Genomic DNA, 15,801 nt, shown 5'->3' with positions numbered 1-15,801 from the left:
TGTTTGCTGTTATTCTCTCCGTGGGGCCCTCTAGAGGAATCCTCCAGTAACACAGGTGTTTGTTTCCTGAACACACGGTTGATCAAGTTGGTTCCATTTGTTGAAGCAGGAGAATCCTGCTGGAGACGCAGCGTCCCTTGAGGACCCAGCAGGGGGCGTCCTCACAGAAGGTGAATCAGTGATGAACATGATCTCTCACAGCTGGCCCGTCTCCACACGACTCACAGTGAATCTGCAGAGGACTGAGGAGGAGGATCTGGAAGGAGGAAGAGCAAACACATCTACATCTGGATCAGTTTGATAAACCTCCAGTCTCACTGCGGCTGCTGACAGAACAACCAGCATCCTGAGTCCAGAGGCATGCTGGGAAACTACTGTCCTACTGAGGTGAAGCTGAGAAGACAACTACAAATCCCAGGAAGCATTGCTGTATATAACCATATAAGGGGGGAGCCGGAGGTTTCAGTACCAAAGGTTAAAGATGAAAGCTTCTCAGTCTGCGTCCTGTCACATGATGAGTCATCAGCATCGACCCACCGTGACGCCACCGGTCGGTTTGTGAGCTGCTGTCCATCTTGGTTTTCTGAACCAGATGTAACCATATATGGAGGAGCAGGGGGTGGAGCCTGAATAAGAGTTCCCTGCTGGTCCATACAGAAGACAGGATTCAGACACTTCCACATTGGCTTCAGGTTCTGGACCCGGCGTCTGTTTGATAAAGCGTCTGTGAGCAGCTGTAAAGAGGCTGGACCTGGACCGATGTCCTCGTGTGTCCTTGTGATGACGTTTGCACGATGTGTCCACAGCGTCTGGCTGAAACATCCGCTGGAGACATTTTAGCAGCTGATCCATTTGTCAGCCCCGAGCTCAGGAGCTTGAGGTGGAAGTTGTTCAGTGACTGACTCCTGGGCTCAGTGGAGACCTTCATCCCTGTGGGAACATTGAAGCTACTTGTGAAGCTGTGATTTGAGGCGTCAGGATGATTCAGGGTCACGTCCGAGTCCGACTCCATTGTTTCTTCATCAGACTCTAGTTTTCTTCTGCAGATGTTCCACTGGTTCACTTCCTGCAGCTCTGAGCCTGTTGCCTGTAACTAAAGATGGCTGACACGTCTTCTTGTGGTGTTGACATCATTTACGTCAGATTCTGTGAGGTAGTGGGTGGAGCCGTGGTCTGGTCTATGCTCCATCTGCCAACATGGAGGAGTTTATGACCTATACTGCAGACAGCCACCAGAGGGCGATCCCAGATGAATTGGCTTTACAAGCTCTTCCTTTATTAACAGTCTGTGTTGTGGCCTAATGACTAACTTCATTGAAAGGATCATTCTCAGTATTCTGGTGTAAAAAGTGAAAGTGCGGTTCACAGGTTGGTTATATAACATCTCCGGGCCGGCAGGTAAAGCCTCTTGAGGCCTCTGGCAGCGGCGCCCTGCAGCAGAGCGGCCTGATCTCATTAGGTTGTTTATTTTGGGTGCTTCCTTGATTCTTCCTCCAGGTCCTAAGAGGGTTAGAGAGTCCTGAGGTCTGCTCTCAGTCTGCAGAGTCACTGCAGCCTGGATGTGGGCCGGCCTGCTGCTGAAGACTGTGGCCTCGCCGCCGCCGCCACCACGGATATCTCACCCGCTCCCTCTCCTCTGTTCCCGCTGAGGACACGAGAGAACAGCTCTGAGTCTCCTGTCATCCACCACTGAGGATCTGAGGACGTCAACTTTTCTGAAACCTCGTCTCAAAGTGACAGGATCTCGTCTTCGTCCTTTTCCTTGTGGGTTTGTCCGTCTTCGCCTCGGTTGCACCCGTCGGACCACACTCATGGGGAACCACGGCTCGAACCTGGAAGACATCCTGGCGGAGGACATGCACCACTGGTACAACAAGTTCATGAGAGAGTCTCCGTCAGGACTCATCACGCTGTTCGAGCTGAAGGCCATTCTGGACCTGAAGGGCATGAACGAGAACGCCAGCAGCTACGTGGACCAGGTGTTCTTCACCTTCGACATGGACGGGGTGCGACACACACACACACACATGTGCGTCTCTCTATAGTTGTGAGGACACTCATTGACATACTGCTTTCCCTAACCCCCAACCCCAACCTGATTCTAACCCTCAAGCCAAGTCCTAACCCTCAAATAGCCAACTTAATTTGTGAGGACCAGACAAAATGTCCTCATACCTATAAATAGACATGAGCACACACACACAGACACACACACAGGTCAGTGCAGAAGGTGAAGAAGGTAGAAACCTCAGAGACACATGTGAGGATCCGTCTCCCGGGACGGACACTAGTCAACAGATCAGAGAGATCAGAGTCTTTATCAAATCCAACTCAACACGTGTTGAACGGTTCTGACTGAACGTCACATGATGTCGTCGAAGCAACCGCACACGTCTGATGAGCGACACAAACGTTTGTGCTTCACAGCAAAAATCATATCGTCATAGTTTGGAGACAAAGTAACAAAATCATCCCTAACTTTTCATGAGGCTTGATGATGGATTGACGGAGCTCTGACCTCTGACCTCTGACCTCTGATCTTTTCACTACTGTTGGGCTCTGACATTTCTACAGAACCAGAAGAATCTAATATTTATGACTATTTAAGTTTTTTCTTTGTTGGATCAGATTCATAAGAATCTTATCGTCTCCAGCTCCATTTCCAGGGCTGCACCTAAGCTCAGGGGCCCCCGGGGGCCCACGCCCACTAACACTCATTACATAAACCCATCATTATCTTTGCAAAGCGACGGTTTAATGATCAGAAAGTCAAAGTCAAACTTCAAAACAACAAACTGAAGATTTAAAGTTTTACTTGAGATAATCTAAATTTATCTTATTTTTTTATTCAGATTAACGTGATTATTTCTACTCTGGAGTTAGAACACATCATTTCTATGAGTAAAAGTAAAAATAGCTTTTAAGTATTATCAGCACAATAATATCGCAATGGTTGAAGGATAGATCCTCCAAGCAGAAGGTGTGTGGTTCGAGCCCAGCTTCCCCATCTGCATGCCGAAGTGTCCTTGGGCCAAATGCTGAGCCCTGAATGGTCCCCGCTGCCTCCCATGATGCACTGTGTGGATGTGTGATGGCAGCTGAGCTGCAGAGTGTCATCAAGACTAGAAAAGATCTTTATAAATACAAAGTATTTGAACTATTCTGCAGAATATGAATGAATCGATCAACTTAAAACGTTTCTCTTCATTAAACACATGTTCACTTTTAAACTTCTCATGGTTTTCACATGTGAACTGATGATGTCAGTGACATGTGACCAAAAGCTTCTGTTAAAAACAAGCAAACCAAACAACAAAAACCTTTATGCTGAAATTCTGTGCATTTATTTTCAATCAATATTCGAATTTGATTTGTGTAGCCCATATTCACAAATCACAATTTGTCTCATAGGGCTTTAACAAGCTGAGACAGCCTCTAACCTTAACCCTAATTTTGATCCCTTTGATGTAAGATACTGTATGTTTTTCTTCTGGTCTAGATTTTAAATCATATTATTTTTAATCTTATATTATCCTATAAATAGATAATTTCCTTTATTGGTTTGGATTGTGCTGTGGAGGTGTGATCGAGAACAAACATGGCTGACCTGACCCCACTGGCTCCCTGACTAATTGGCTTACAGCGTTAGCATGAAGAGCTCTCCTCCCTGCTGGCTGGGGTGATGCTGAGCTAAGTGGGTTCAGGGGAGGTGAGGTCCAGTGAAGAGGTTCTGAGCTAAGTGGGTTCAGGAGCGTGGAGGTGAGGTCCAGTGAAGAGGTTCTGAGCTAAGAGGTTCTGAGCTAAGTGGGTTCAGGAGCGTGGAGGTGAGGTCCAGTGAAGAGGTTCTGAGCTAAGTGGATTCAGGAGCGTGGAGGTGAGGTCCAGTGAAGAGGTTCTGAGCTAAGAGGTTCTGAGCTAAGTGGGTTCAGGAGCGTGGAGGTGAGGTCCAGTGAAGAGGTTCTGAGCTAAGAGGTTCTGAGCTAAGTGGGTTCAGGAGCGTGGAGGTGAGGTCCAGTGAAGAGGTTCTGAGCTAAGTGGATTCAGGAGCGTGGAGGTGAGGTCCAGTGAAGAGGTTCTGAGCTAAGAGGTTCTGAGCTAAGTGGGTTCAGGAGCGTGGAGATGAGGTCCAGTGAAGAGGTTCTGAGCTAAGAGGTTCTGAGCTAAGTGGGTTCAGGAGCGTGGAGGTGAGGTCCAGTGAAGAGGTTCTGAGCTAAGTGGATTCAGGAGCGTGGAGGTGAGGTCCAGTGAAGAGGTTCTGAGCTAAGTGGGTTCAGGAGCGTGGAGGTGAGGTCCAGTGAAGAGGTTCTGAGCTAAGAGGTTCTGAGCTAAGTGGGTTCAGGAGCGTGGAGGTGAGGTCCAGTGAAGAGGTTCTGAGCTAAGTGGATTCAGGAGCGTGGAGGTGAGGTCCAGTGAAGAGGTTCTGAGCTAAGAGGTTCTGAGCTAAGTGGGTTCAGGAGCGTGGAGATGAGGTCCAGTGAAGAGGTTCTGAGCTAAGAGGTTCTGAGCTAAGTGGGTTCAGGAGCGTGGAGGTGAGGTCCAGTGAAGAGGTTCTGAGCTAAGTGGATTCAGGAGCGTGGAGGTGAGGTCCAGTGAAGAGGTTCTGAGCTAAGTGGATTCAGGAGCGTGGAGGTGAGGTCAAGTGAAGAGGTTCTGAGCTAAGTGGATTCAGGAGCGTGGAGGTGAGGTCCAGTGAAGAGGTTCTGAGCTAAGTGGGTTCAGGAGCGTGGAGGTGAGGTCCAGTGAAGAGGTTCTGAGCTAAGTGGATTCAGGAGCATGGAGGTGAGGTCCAGTGAAGAGGTTCTGAGCTAAGTGGGTTCAGGGGAGGTGAGGTCCAGTGAAGAGGTTCTGAGCTAAGTGGATTCAGGAGCGTGGAGGTGAGGTCCAGTGAAGAGGTTCTGAGCTAAGTGGATTCAGGAGCGTGGAGGTGAGGTCCAGTGAAGAGGTTCTGAGCTAAGTGGATTCAGGAGCGTGGAGGTGAGGTCCAGTGAAGAGGTTCTGAGCTAAGTGGATTCAGGAGCGTGGAGGTGAGGTCCAGTGAAGAGGTTCTGAGCTAAGTGGATTCAGGAGCGTGGAGGTGAGGTCCAGTGAAGAGGTTCTGAGCTAAGTGGGTTCAGGAGCGTGGAGGTGAGGTCCAGTGAAGAGGTTCTGAGCTAAGAGGTTCTGAGCTAAGTGGATTCAGGAGCGTGGAGGTGAGGTCCAGTGAAGAGGTTCTGAGCTAAGTGGGTTCAGGAGCGTGGAGGTGAGGTCCAGTGAAGAGGTTCTGAGCTAAGTGGGTTCAGGAGCGTGGAGGTGAGGTCCAGTGAAGAGGTTCTGAGCTAAGTGGGTTCAGGAGCGTGGAGGTGAGGTCCAGTGAAGAGGTTCTGGAGCTCGTTGCCATTGGACAGCATGCAGGTCGTGACAGTTGAAATCAACGTGTTGGGATCAAAACCTGCCACATAAGCAGATTTAGATTTAATGTTTTAAATACTTTAGAGTCAGAGATGAAAACATTAGTAGGGTTGGTCAGCACTTCCTTTCTGTTGTCCAATCAGAGACGAGCCTTGTCAAGCGCAGGTAAAACGTTTTTCACTCTGCGCTCAGAGAAGTGATGAGAAACCTAAACTAAGTGTTGCTTATTATTTGAATGAGAAATATGGCGACGCCTGCGAGTTAGTTCTGGCAGGCAACTCGAGCTGCGCTGCGCCAATCACGTGACATACATCATGTGACATACATCATGTGATATACATCATGTGATATACCTCAATCTCCACAACCATCTATAATACACACCCACCTTATCAGGTGGTCTATTTAACCAGAGGGACATTTCCCATCAACCCCTCTTGCTCGCACTGCTGCTGCAGTATGGCTACCTGTTGCTTCAGTCCCTCCACCCCCCCAGCATCCACCTGTAGGCTCCAACGGGGGGTTACAAGTATTTGCTCATCACTCCCATCATTCCTGTGTAATCATATGGGGGAGTGATTAAGTTGGAGCCTAGACGCCAAACACTAAATCTGTTGTAATAAATATATTACATGATCAAACGTGAGTTGTCTGACAGAATTACATTTAGGATTTGGAGACAGGGCCGATGATGGAACCTTGATCCTGAATCAGAGTGTAACCCCCGTCCCTGGTTCTCTGCAGGACGGTTACATCGACTTTGTGGAATACATCGCCGCCGTCAGTCTGATGCTGAAAGGAGAAATCAACCAGAAACTGAAGTGGTACTTCAAACTGTTCGACCAGGACGGCAACGGGAAGATCGACAAGGACGAGCTGGAGACCATCTTCTCGGTAAGGAGGCTCGGAGCAGAACGCACAAACGAGAACAGGCTCCGGTTAAAGTTGTAACTGTTAAAATATAAATGCATGAGAACGATACTTCCAACACTTTTCTCACTTTAGAAAATAAATAGGTAATCTGTTTAATCATGTTTTACCATTAACGTCAGTGATAAAATAACAGATATAATCACTTCACCTCAGCTAACTCTTTGTTGTACTTTGTTCATGGGTTTCTATCGATAGTAATTAACGATTGCAGAATCGTTAATTCAAACAAACTTGACGGTTTCAAAAAGTCTTGTGGGTCACTCAGATGTTTTTAATGTGAGACCAGTCGTTGTGTTGTGTTTCTCTCCCATGAGGCCTTTTGAGACCAGTGTCTTTCTCCTTGTGGAACCTTCACCAGATCCTTAGATGCTCACCTGGGGTTTGGCCGGTTGATCCTATAAGGTTCACTACTGTTTTCTCCATTTGTAGAAAAAGGTTCTCACTGGTTCCCAGAGACTCAGTGGGGACTGTGTGATCCTGTCCGAGGACTTTGTTCTGAATCTCTTTAGTTCGCAGCTTCATCTGAAGCTTTTCTTGACCTTCAGTCTACTTCACATTGTCAGGGTCCAGTTTGGATTGAACAGGTCTCAGTAATCCAGCCTAGGTGTCACAGGGAAGCCAATTATCATTTCAATTCGGGGGTTTGGTTGATTTCCTAAAGGGGGGGGGCTTCTTCACAGCACTTTACCGATTCTGATTCCGATGAGGTGTCCGTTCAGATTACAGGGCCCGCCCCTGAACCTGACCTTCTCTCCAGAAACGACTCCTCTGAGTAAAGCCACGCTGAATCAGCAGTAATGAAGCGGCTCCCACGGGAAACTGGGCTGGATTAACTCTGAAATTAGGTGAGCGCTAAGCTGCTGAATGAGCTCAGGAAGGAGTCAACGACTCCAGCCCAGAGGAGGACGTCATCCCAGTCTGAGAGCTGGAGTCCAGTCGGAAGATCAAGGTCCAGTCTGAGGACGAAATTAGTCAAGCGCTAATCTGCTGAATGAGCTGCAACCCAGAGGAGGAGGTCATCCAGGTCTGAGGACCAGGATCCAGACTTTGTCATGTTCTCTCTTTCCTTAGTCCAATAGAGATTCTGGCCCAACGATCCAATAAACCCAAGTCATCAAAATAAAGTTCAGATTATGAGATTTAAAAGTTGTTTTAAACCTTAAACACCAAGTAGAGCCGGACCTCCTGATCAGTTGTCTCGTTTGTGTGTCTCCCCCTGCAGGCCATCCAGGACATCACACGGAACAGAGACATCGGCCCAGAGGAGATCGTCTCGATCATATTTGAGAAGATAGACGTGAAAGGAGAAGGTAAAGAAATCTAAGTCAAATAAAAGTATAAAAATCAAACTGGCCCATTAAAACCCCTCATCTGTCTTCACCCTCTGACCAGGTGAGTTGACGCTTGAGGAGTTCATCGAAGGAGCCAGAGACCACGAGGACATAATGGACATGCTGAAGAACCTAATGGACCTGACGCCAGTGTTACTCATCATCGTGGAGGGGCGGGCGGGTTGAGATCGAGAGCCGGAGCTGCAGAAGGACCACAAAGACTGAAGCAGAACCCCTCCCCCAAAAGAATCCATGGACCCTCACCCCTTCGAGAAGAGAAAGACTTGTTCTCCCCTTTCTGCTGTTTGCTGGTCTGGACGAGGCAGCAGGAAGCAACAGGTGCTGAAAATATCAAACATTTTTGACGGCCTAGAAGTGGTTGTCCAGACTCCGCACATCCAACTGTCCCTCGTCCTCTTCGTCCTCCTCGTCCTCCTCGTCCTCCTCGTCCTCATCGTCCCCAGGTGTCAGGTTGAAAAGGGAACAACGATATCTAAAGACTCTGTGTCCATCTGAACTGTCTGTCCTCTCACAGTTCTCGTGGTTATGAAAGAGCCCGGACACGTTCTGGGACATGGTCCAAATGAATAGAAGTTGAACTCAGTTTCTCAGATTGGTTTGTTATTCTCTGGTCTCATGACTCCAGACTTCATTCATACATAATAACTTCTTTTCTAACAGCTTGATTATAGACCTTTGGTTATGTAGAAAAACATCGTATTCATCAAACTATCTCTGGTTCCGTCGTCGAGCAGCAGCATCGAACCCTTCCTGTCCAGACCCCAATCTTCAGCCTGGATTTTAGTGAAACCTGTTTAAAAGGAGCTATTTGTACGTTTGCATTATCGCTACGTAGCTAATGTTAGCATTAGCAGCATGCTACATATAAATCTTTCAGCAGCAGACAATATTCCAATTTCTGTCTCTGGATATAAAACAACAGCCTCCTCAGTTTGTTCTGTTTCGGTCACTTGTTAGCTTCTCACACGGGGATCGACCGTCCGATCACGTGATTTCATATCAGAACAAAGTGAATCACTGTGTCGTCCCTCCGGATATTACCCATGATCCTCTGCTTCCTGAACCTGAAGAGCTGTATCACATCCACCACCTCTGTTCAGAAGTCTTCATGTGTTAAAGTTTCCTGCTGAATAATGGAGATAAACTCTGGTGTTTAATAACTTCTGAGTCTTTTTAACTGATCTCAGTTCAGCTTCACTCTTCCACTGCAGCTGGTTGTGACAGTTGGAGCTGTGACTCTCACAGGGACCAGATCAGTTTCAGACGGAGTCTTTGTGAGAGCTGTTGGTGTTTCTCACAGTGAAGAGCAGTGCATGCTGGGAGTCGGCGTTGATCCTCTTAATGCTGTAAAAGGTTCAGCAGCCTGAGCCGTAATGGAGCAGATCTACAGTCAGTTTCAGCCCCTCACAGGTTTGCATCTCAAGAGCAGCAGCAGGAGGACGAGAACCTCAAAACACAATCTAACTGGAGTTCTTTAATTTTATAATTTACTCCATTTTAAATATATAAGCAGAAAATCCTCTTTTCATCTCTGGTTTCCAGAGCAGTGAAGTCAAGGGCAGAATAATCCTCAACAACCTGCTCTGGAATCAGGCCAAACCAGGCTAAACCAGGCCAAACCAGGCCAAACCAGGCCAAACCAGGCCAAACCAGGTCACCAGGGCCGCCCAGGGGAGCCCTAATAAAGAAGACGAGTTTAAAGAAACAGCTGAATTATTAGGTGAATGGTTTCAGGTCTGACAAATAGATAAACTCTGACTCAACTCAGTTAGTTGATCAAATAAAAGTTCTACATTTAAAACCTAGCGTCGTCAAACTCAACCAAGACTTTGAAATTCAAAGCTGAAGTTAAAACTTTGTGTCTGAAGGAGTTCCCCCAACCAGCAGCTCGAAAGAGGAGGAGACTCCGCTGGCTGCCTCCGGATAAAACCTTCATCTGTCACTTGAGTGTGACCTTCTTACTTTTATCAGATGACCAGGGGGACAGGGTCAGGACGGGGGGGGGACAGGGACGGGACGGGGGGGGGGGGAGGGGGGGGGGGGCGTGAGAACTGATGAAGAACTCGCACTTAATGGAACAGAAGAGGAAAAGAGACGAGGCCACTTTGTCCTTACAGCTGCTGAACTGATAATAGTTACAATACAGTCCGATCTGAGCATAGATTGTGAATCAATGACCCAAAGTAAAGATGGACGACACGTCTTCACTTCCTCCAAACTTATACCATCTCACCATCTTTGTGCGGTAGTGAATAAACGTTTGGTCCATGTCCCATCTGCTGACATGGAGGAGGAGGGGTTTATAACCAATACCAATACTTCGTCCATCTTTATTTACGATGTGTGCATTGGACATGCAGGTTAGCATCAACGCTAACACTTCGTACAATAGTTCATTCTAACTGATCATGTCTTGTGTTGCCTTATCAATAAAGTTTTTAAACCAACTGCGTCTTTAATTTGAACGTTGACCCGAGACATCGAACTAAACAAACCATTCAAACACGTCATCGGATGCTAACGACAAATAATCACAAACACAAACGTGACAGTTTTCTTCTTTATTTAAAATATAGAAAAATATCATCATCATCATCATCATCATCAGTGTTTCACTTCCTCTTTGGTTCACGTGGCTTCTTATTATAAACATGACGGACAGGTTGTTTCATTCACTTGATGTGACGTCACAGATGATGTCACCGGTTGTCAGTCGTTTGTGTGTTTCAGTTTTCTCTGACCTCTGACCCCTGACCTCTGACCTCTGACCCCTGACCAACCGACAGACCTTTATTATTGATTATCAGCTGTTTGATCCAGAGACTGACGAATCAGAGCAGTCGATGTGATCCTCTGGAGAACAGACGTCTCACTCTGCTGCAGTTTGTGACGACAGAACGTTTACGGGGGGGAGCAGAGTGACGCCTCTTCACACACAGTTTGGTGTCATTGTGCGAGTTGCAGCTGATGTGAATTGTGAAGTTTGTCACTTTAGCCACTGAAGACGTGTCTGATGATGTTTGGTCAAATTCCAGAGGAAGACAAGTTTTTGTGTTTTTGTAAATACGAGCGTCTCCTCCTCTGACTGATGGACAGCAGCTGGTGTCAGTGTCTTGTAGGTGTGTTGGGAATCTAACCAGCAACCTCTCGGGTACACAACGCCGTCTCACAACTGTTTGGACTTCTCCCGACGCAGCAGACTGACGTACAGACGCAGGAAGGAGTAACAGACGCCCAGGGAGCAGTACACCGACGTCACCAGCAGGGGGAGGAAGGGCAGCTTCTGTTGCCACGGTAACAGAGGGAAGAGGACTTCGCAGGCGATTGCCACGGCAACCAGACCGAGCAAGTAGACCACCTCCAGGGGGCGCAACACCGAGCCCCGACCGCTGAGGGGCAGGGAGTAATCTGATTACTGAATCTGCTACATTGCTTGATTGATTGATCAGTCAAATGTAGAGTGTTCCTGTGTGTGTGTGTGTGTGTACCTGTGTGTGTGTGTGTGTGTGTGTTTGTGTGTTCCTGTGTGTGTGTGTGTGTGTGTGTGTGTGTGTGTGTGTTTACCTGTGTGTGTGTGTGTGTTTACCTGTGTGTGTGTGTGTGTGTGTTTACCTGTGCAGTTTCCTCAGAGCAGTGAAAGAGTAAATGGTAAAAATCAGCATCAGAAGGACTTTGATTGGCAGCTCTGAAACAGGAAGTGACATCAGTTTGATCACAGTCGGACAAAAATCAGGAGGAAACAGCGTCACCTGACATAACACACCAGTCGCACAACAGTCACACAGCAACACACAATCTGACCGAGCTGAAACATGTACCATTAACAACACTAGGTCTAAGTGTCATGTGACCCGCGTGGCGGCTGTGTTTACCTGCGGGGGTGAAGAGCAGTGGGAACAGCGAGTAATGGCCTGTGGTCATCAGGACCAGGAAGATCCCAGCATCCTCTCTGCTCTCAACCGCCAGGATGCTTCGGAGGAAAACACACAAAAGATCAAACGAAGGTCGAGACTTCGATGACTTCAGTTTTCATTCATCTACTATTTGTGTTTAACAGTTGTTTAACTCTGCGTCTGCCGGCCGGCAGCCAATCAGCTTCTCGTCTCCTCATCGTGACGTCGCTTTAGGGCGGTGACCTCGTGGTCATGTGACGTCTACCGGGGGTCACACCAGGCCAAGTAGGAAGGGATTTTAAAGCCGAGGGTAAATTCCGTTTGGCTGACTTCTTTACACTAAATAAAACTCAAACTAAAACAGTTTGACATCTCAGCTAACGAGTCGGCGCCGACCTCAGAGGCAGGATGGCGATGAGGACAGCCTTCTCGTGGACGTGCCAGCCGAACAGGAAGGAGCCCAGAGCGCAGAGCAGCAGGCAGCGCAGAAAACCTCGAGCCCCACGAGGACGCCACCAGATGGAGGCTACCGCCGGCTGCAGAGAGGCAGAGGACAGAAGAAAAGATAAACGTGACACTCTGAGAACAGACAGTACACTAATCGGGGAATCGGATGAAAACTTGATTTTAAATCCTGTCTCAGTTCATTTGTTCTCACGCACCAGGATGGAGAGAAGAGTGCAGACGAGTGTGACGGAGGGAGAGACGGAGGGAAGGACCGAGTGTTGAACCTCCTGAACCAGCCCGCCCGTCATGGAGGCTCGAGGAAGCTGCGTCTCGTCCAGCAGCTTCAGACCAACTCCTGAAAACCAAAATCAAATCAAACTAAACTCAGCTCAAAACAAAACAATGTTTCCTTCATCTGAAAACATTTAGTGAAAATCATTTTCCACATCTTTTATTTCCTCCTGTGTGAAACAGACGTGATGTGTGTAGAGGAACTGTTGTGGATGTTGATTGGTCGATGACAGCAGCCAAACGCTCTGAATGTGCACAGCGCCCCCCGGTGGCAGAGGAGACCGTGAAAAGCAGCTTGACAGGATGTCACCACGACAATCTGCTCTCTGCCGGTAAGGACTTAGTCTGCGCCGGTGGATTTAAAGACCGGGACAGTGGACGTCCCAGTGCAGCGGGGGCCGACTGAATCTATAGACCGGGGGGGATTTCTGATTGCATCCAACAGCGTGAAGAGAAAAGACGGAGAGACGGACCCTGACCCAATCAGACAGGACGTCATGAGGAGGCGGAGTCTCACCGAGCGTCGCCAGGCTCTTGTCCAGCACGTTGTAGAGGGCCCAGACGTTTGGGGCCCAGTAGGCGTGGCAGAGGCCCCGCTTGAAGGGGAAGAGACGAGACAGGACCTGCGGCAGCTGACCCTGGAACAGACGTCACGTGACGACACATCAATCCCTGGTCATACACACACACTTCCTGGAGTTTAAGTCGACAAAGTAAAATGTTCATGGGGACAGTGACATTTCTTGGTGTTCTCGCTTGAACGATTGGCTACACTGCCCCCCCATGATATCCGTTGGTACTGCTGCTTTGTGTTTGATCCGGAGCCGACGAGCACAAACAGATGAAATGCAGAGAGAGTAGGAAGAGAGGGAGTGAGAGCTGAGAGACTCTCACCATCATAACAAACGGACCGAAGGACAGAGCGCAGACGCTCGCCACGATGGTTCCCAGACCGATCAGACGCCGCAGGCTGAAGCTCGTCCACCTCACAGAACCGTCTGAAAAACATCAACCACAGCAGAACCACCAGTGAGGAGAACAGGAAATCCAGCTTAGGTCTGAATGTTGTGAAAACTAGTTGGTAACCTTTACTGAGGCTAACTTCTCTTTACTACTTATACGACAAAACGGTTCAGTTCAGTCGTTCTTTAATGTCCTGATCAAACACTCAGCGACATCACATGACGTGAAGCCAAATGCTCTGGACCGCCCCCTGGTGGCTAACTGCAGTACACGTCATGGACCTCCTCCATGTTAGCAGAGGGGACAAGGACCGAACCAAAAAAATCAAAGTAGACTAAAAAAGATGTTTGTAAAGATGTTTCTGTCATTTCAGTTGGTTCTGTGTGTGTGTCTGTGTGTGTGTGTGTGTGTGTGTGTGTGTGTGTGTGTGTGTGTGTGTCTGTGTGTGTGTGTGTGTGTGTTTGTGTGTGTGTGTGTGTCCGTCATACCTTTGTTGTCCTCAGTGAAGCAGTAACTCCTCAGCAGGAAGATGCCGTAGGCTGGAGCCACATACAGGTAGATGTGCTTCAGGTTGAGCAGGATGGAGAAAAGTAGCGCCCCCTGTAGGTGCTGAGACTTTTGCAACATAAAAAAACACACAAAGTGAAACGATGATTTATCTGCAACAAAATATTAAAGATGAAAATGACAGAAAACCATGAACAGAGTTAGTTAGCGTGATGTTCAGACCTGCAGGTGTTTGGCCAGCGACAGCAGCAGGAAACCAAACAGGAAGCCGTTATACTGGAAGTGAACGTCTGAGGTGTCGGGTCAAAGTTCATTTCTACAAACGGATGTGACGATGGAAAATTAAAGGTTTCACATTGAACATATAAAAACCTAGAAACATAAACAAACATCTTCTACATTTAGAACAAACTCTTTGAGAGCAGTGGGAGGAGCGAGCGGCTGAGCTGAAGGATACGGTCGACGATGAGGAGGCCGAAGTTGAAGAGCAGCAGGACGGCGAGGACGAAGGACGGACGGCTCAGAACGTCCCGAGAGACTTTCTGCTCCTGAACGCACCTGCAGCACCTGGACGAAGGCACAGCCAATCAGAATCAATGTTTCAAACTGTTACTGTTACAGTTAATTCTATTTAAGATCAATCCTCCTGATCGCCCCCTGGTGGCTTACTGCAGAATAGATCAAAACCTGCTCCATGTTAGCAGATGGGACACGGACAACAAACGGAAGTTATACATCACAGTCAAAATAAATGGTTCTCAAAGATGGCTTCTGTCATTTTAGGTAGTTGTCATCATTGGATTGACAGCTGGAACTACCTCCTGATTGGTTTAGCTCGTGTGTGGGCGGGACCCAGAGATGAAGTCATGTTACTCACTCTCTGGCACCGAGAGCAAACACCAGGTCTGTGAAGATGACCGACAGCCTCTGAAAGAGAACCGTGCACGAGCTGGCGTAGTTCAGATTCTCCACCTGCAGCATGTCTCTGTCAAAGTGCTGCGCCACCTGGGAGAGGCCGAACTCGAACCAGGCGAACAGGGGGGGGTAGTCCAGGGTCCAGGCCGACGAGTTCTGCAGAACACACAAGATCCGTCACGACAACAAAGAGGCGTGGACGCCGGTGAAGAGTTCTGAGGCTCGTGAATCCACTGACCTCATGGTACCACCTGGACACCGGCCGGCTGTGTGTGATCGCCAGCCAGTTCCTGTGCACCTCAAAGTCTGTGGAGTGACTGACACACACACACACACATCAAACTCCATCTACACAAACATACACTAAACACATTAATACAGTTCTAACGTTTGTTAGAATCTAAACACACGTCTCTGTTAACGAGATTTAAATATAAAGATTTCGTTTGAACAGTTAGCCAGATGCTAATCAGAAATAAAACACTGTCTCTGTGTGTGTGTGTCTGCTCAGTGTGTGTGTGTGTGTCTGCTCAGTGTGTGTGTCTGTGTGACTCTGTCAGTCCGTGCGTGTGTCACTGTGTGTGCGTGTATGTGTCTTTGTGCATCAGTGTGTCTCTGTCTGTGTGTCTCTGTGTGTGTGTGTGTCTCTGTGTGCGTCTCTGTATGTGTCTGTGTGTCTCTGTGTGTGTGTGTGTGTCTCTGTTTGTGTGTGTGTGTCTGTGTGTGTCTCTGTGTGTGTGTGTGTGTGTGTCTGTGTGTGACTCACTATGAACTGATGAACACACTCTTCATCAGAGAAACTCCAAACACTAAAGCAGGAAACCAGCGGCCGCTGACACACTCCGCCGCCGCCATGACACCCGGAAGGTTCCCTTTCAAAACAACTTTATTGACAGCTCCGTGCAGGACAGTGACAATAAATCCGCTGTTGGGTCCTAGCTCCAGTTGGTTTTGACACGTAACGTTAAGAGAAGGGTTAAGTATTGAATCAATTAACCAATTTAATCAAATTGGTTTATTATTATTGGTAATATTGGTTATCATTTAATCAATATATGTCATTATATGATGTAGTTGAATTATGATAATAATTATTGATTCATTAACATCGC

The 15,801-nt window shown here is 47.9% G+C and overlaps 2 protein-coding genes across 2 annotated transcripts; one reads left to right on the top strand and one right to left on the bottom strand.

Annotated features, from left to right (window-relative positions):
- The first annotated feature begins 1,811 nt into the window (after nucleotides 1-1,811).
- On the top strand, nucleotides 1,812-8,468 carry guca1d (guanylate cyclase activator 1d). The gene is made up of 4 exons (XM_053441163.1): nucleotides 1,812-2,006; nucleotides 6,133-6,282; nucleotides 7,544-7,631; nucleotides 7,714-8,468. Exons 1-4 carry the CDS (start codon nucleotides 1,812-1,814, stop codon nucleotides 7,836-7,838), a joined length of 558 nt encoding a protein of 185 aa, XP_053297138.1. The 3' UTR covers nucleotides 7,839-8,468.
- Nucleotides 8,469-10,219: 1,751 nt separating this feature from the next.
- alg8 (ALG8 alpha-1,3-glucosyltransferase) lies at nucleotides 10,220-15,557 on the bottom strand. Its single transcript, XM_053441130.1, has 13 exons — nucleotides 15,456-15,557; nucleotides 14,928-15,006; nucleotides 14,652-14,845; nucleotides 14,232-14,341; nucleotides 13,997-14,064; nucleotides 13,756-13,882; nucleotides 13,199-13,302; nucleotides 12,822-12,942; nucleotides 12,229-12,368; nucleotides 11,963-12,102; nucleotides 11,546-11,643; nucleotides 11,286-11,358; nucleotides 10,220-11,062 (listed from the first exon to the last, which is right to left on the bottom strand). The coding sequence occupies exons 1-13, from the start codon at nucleotides 15,542-15,544 to the stop codon at nucleotides 10,840-10,842; spliced, it is 1,566 nt and encodes a 521-aa protein (XP_053297105.1). The 5' UTR covers nucleotides 15,545-15,557; the 3' UTR covers nucleotides 10,220-10,839.
- Nucleotides 15,558-15,801: the final 244 nt, after the last annotated feature.

The sequence above is a fragment of the Pleuronectes platessa genome, chromosome 15, assembly GCF_947347685.1.
Source record: "Pleuronectes platessa chromosome 15, fPlePla1.1, whole genome shotgun sequence".
Taxonomy (NCBI): Eukaryota; Metazoa; Chordata; class Actinopteri; order Pleuronectiformes; family Pleuronectidae; genus Pleuronectes; species Pleuronectes platessa.
This window is presented reverse-complemented; position numbering and strand designations above follow the sequence as displayed.

What these genes read in the sequence shown, in the direction of transcription:
- guca1d (XM_053441163.1), top strand. Translation starts at nt 1,812, where the DNA reads ATGGGGAACCACGGCTCGAACCTGGAAGACATCCTGGCGGAGGACATG. An exon ending in TCACCTTCGACATGGACGGG is followed by an intron (nt 2,007 to 6,132) that starts GTGCGACACACA and finishes GGTTCTCTGCAG; the next exon opens with GACGGTTACATCGACTTTGT. An exon ending in AGCTGGAGACCATCTTCTCG is followed by an intron (nt 6,283 to 7,543) that starts GTAAGGAGGCTC and finishes CTCCCCCTGCAG; the next exon opens with GCCATCCAGGACATCACACG.
- alg8 (XM_053441130.1), bottom strand. Translation starts at nt 15,544, where the DNA reads ATGGCGGCGGCGGAGTGTGTCAGCGGCCGCTGGTTTCCTGCTTTAGTG. An exon ending in CGCTGGCCAAACACCTGCAG is followed by an intron (nt 13,883 to 13,996) that starts GTCTGAACATCA and finishes ATGTTGCAAAAG; the next exon opens with TCTCAGCACCTACAGGGGGC. An exon ending in CAAGAGCCTGGCGACGCTCG is followed by an intron (nt 12,369 to 12,821) that starts GTGAGACTCCGC and finishes TTTGGTTTTCAG; the next exon opens with GAGTTGGTCTGAAGCTGCTG.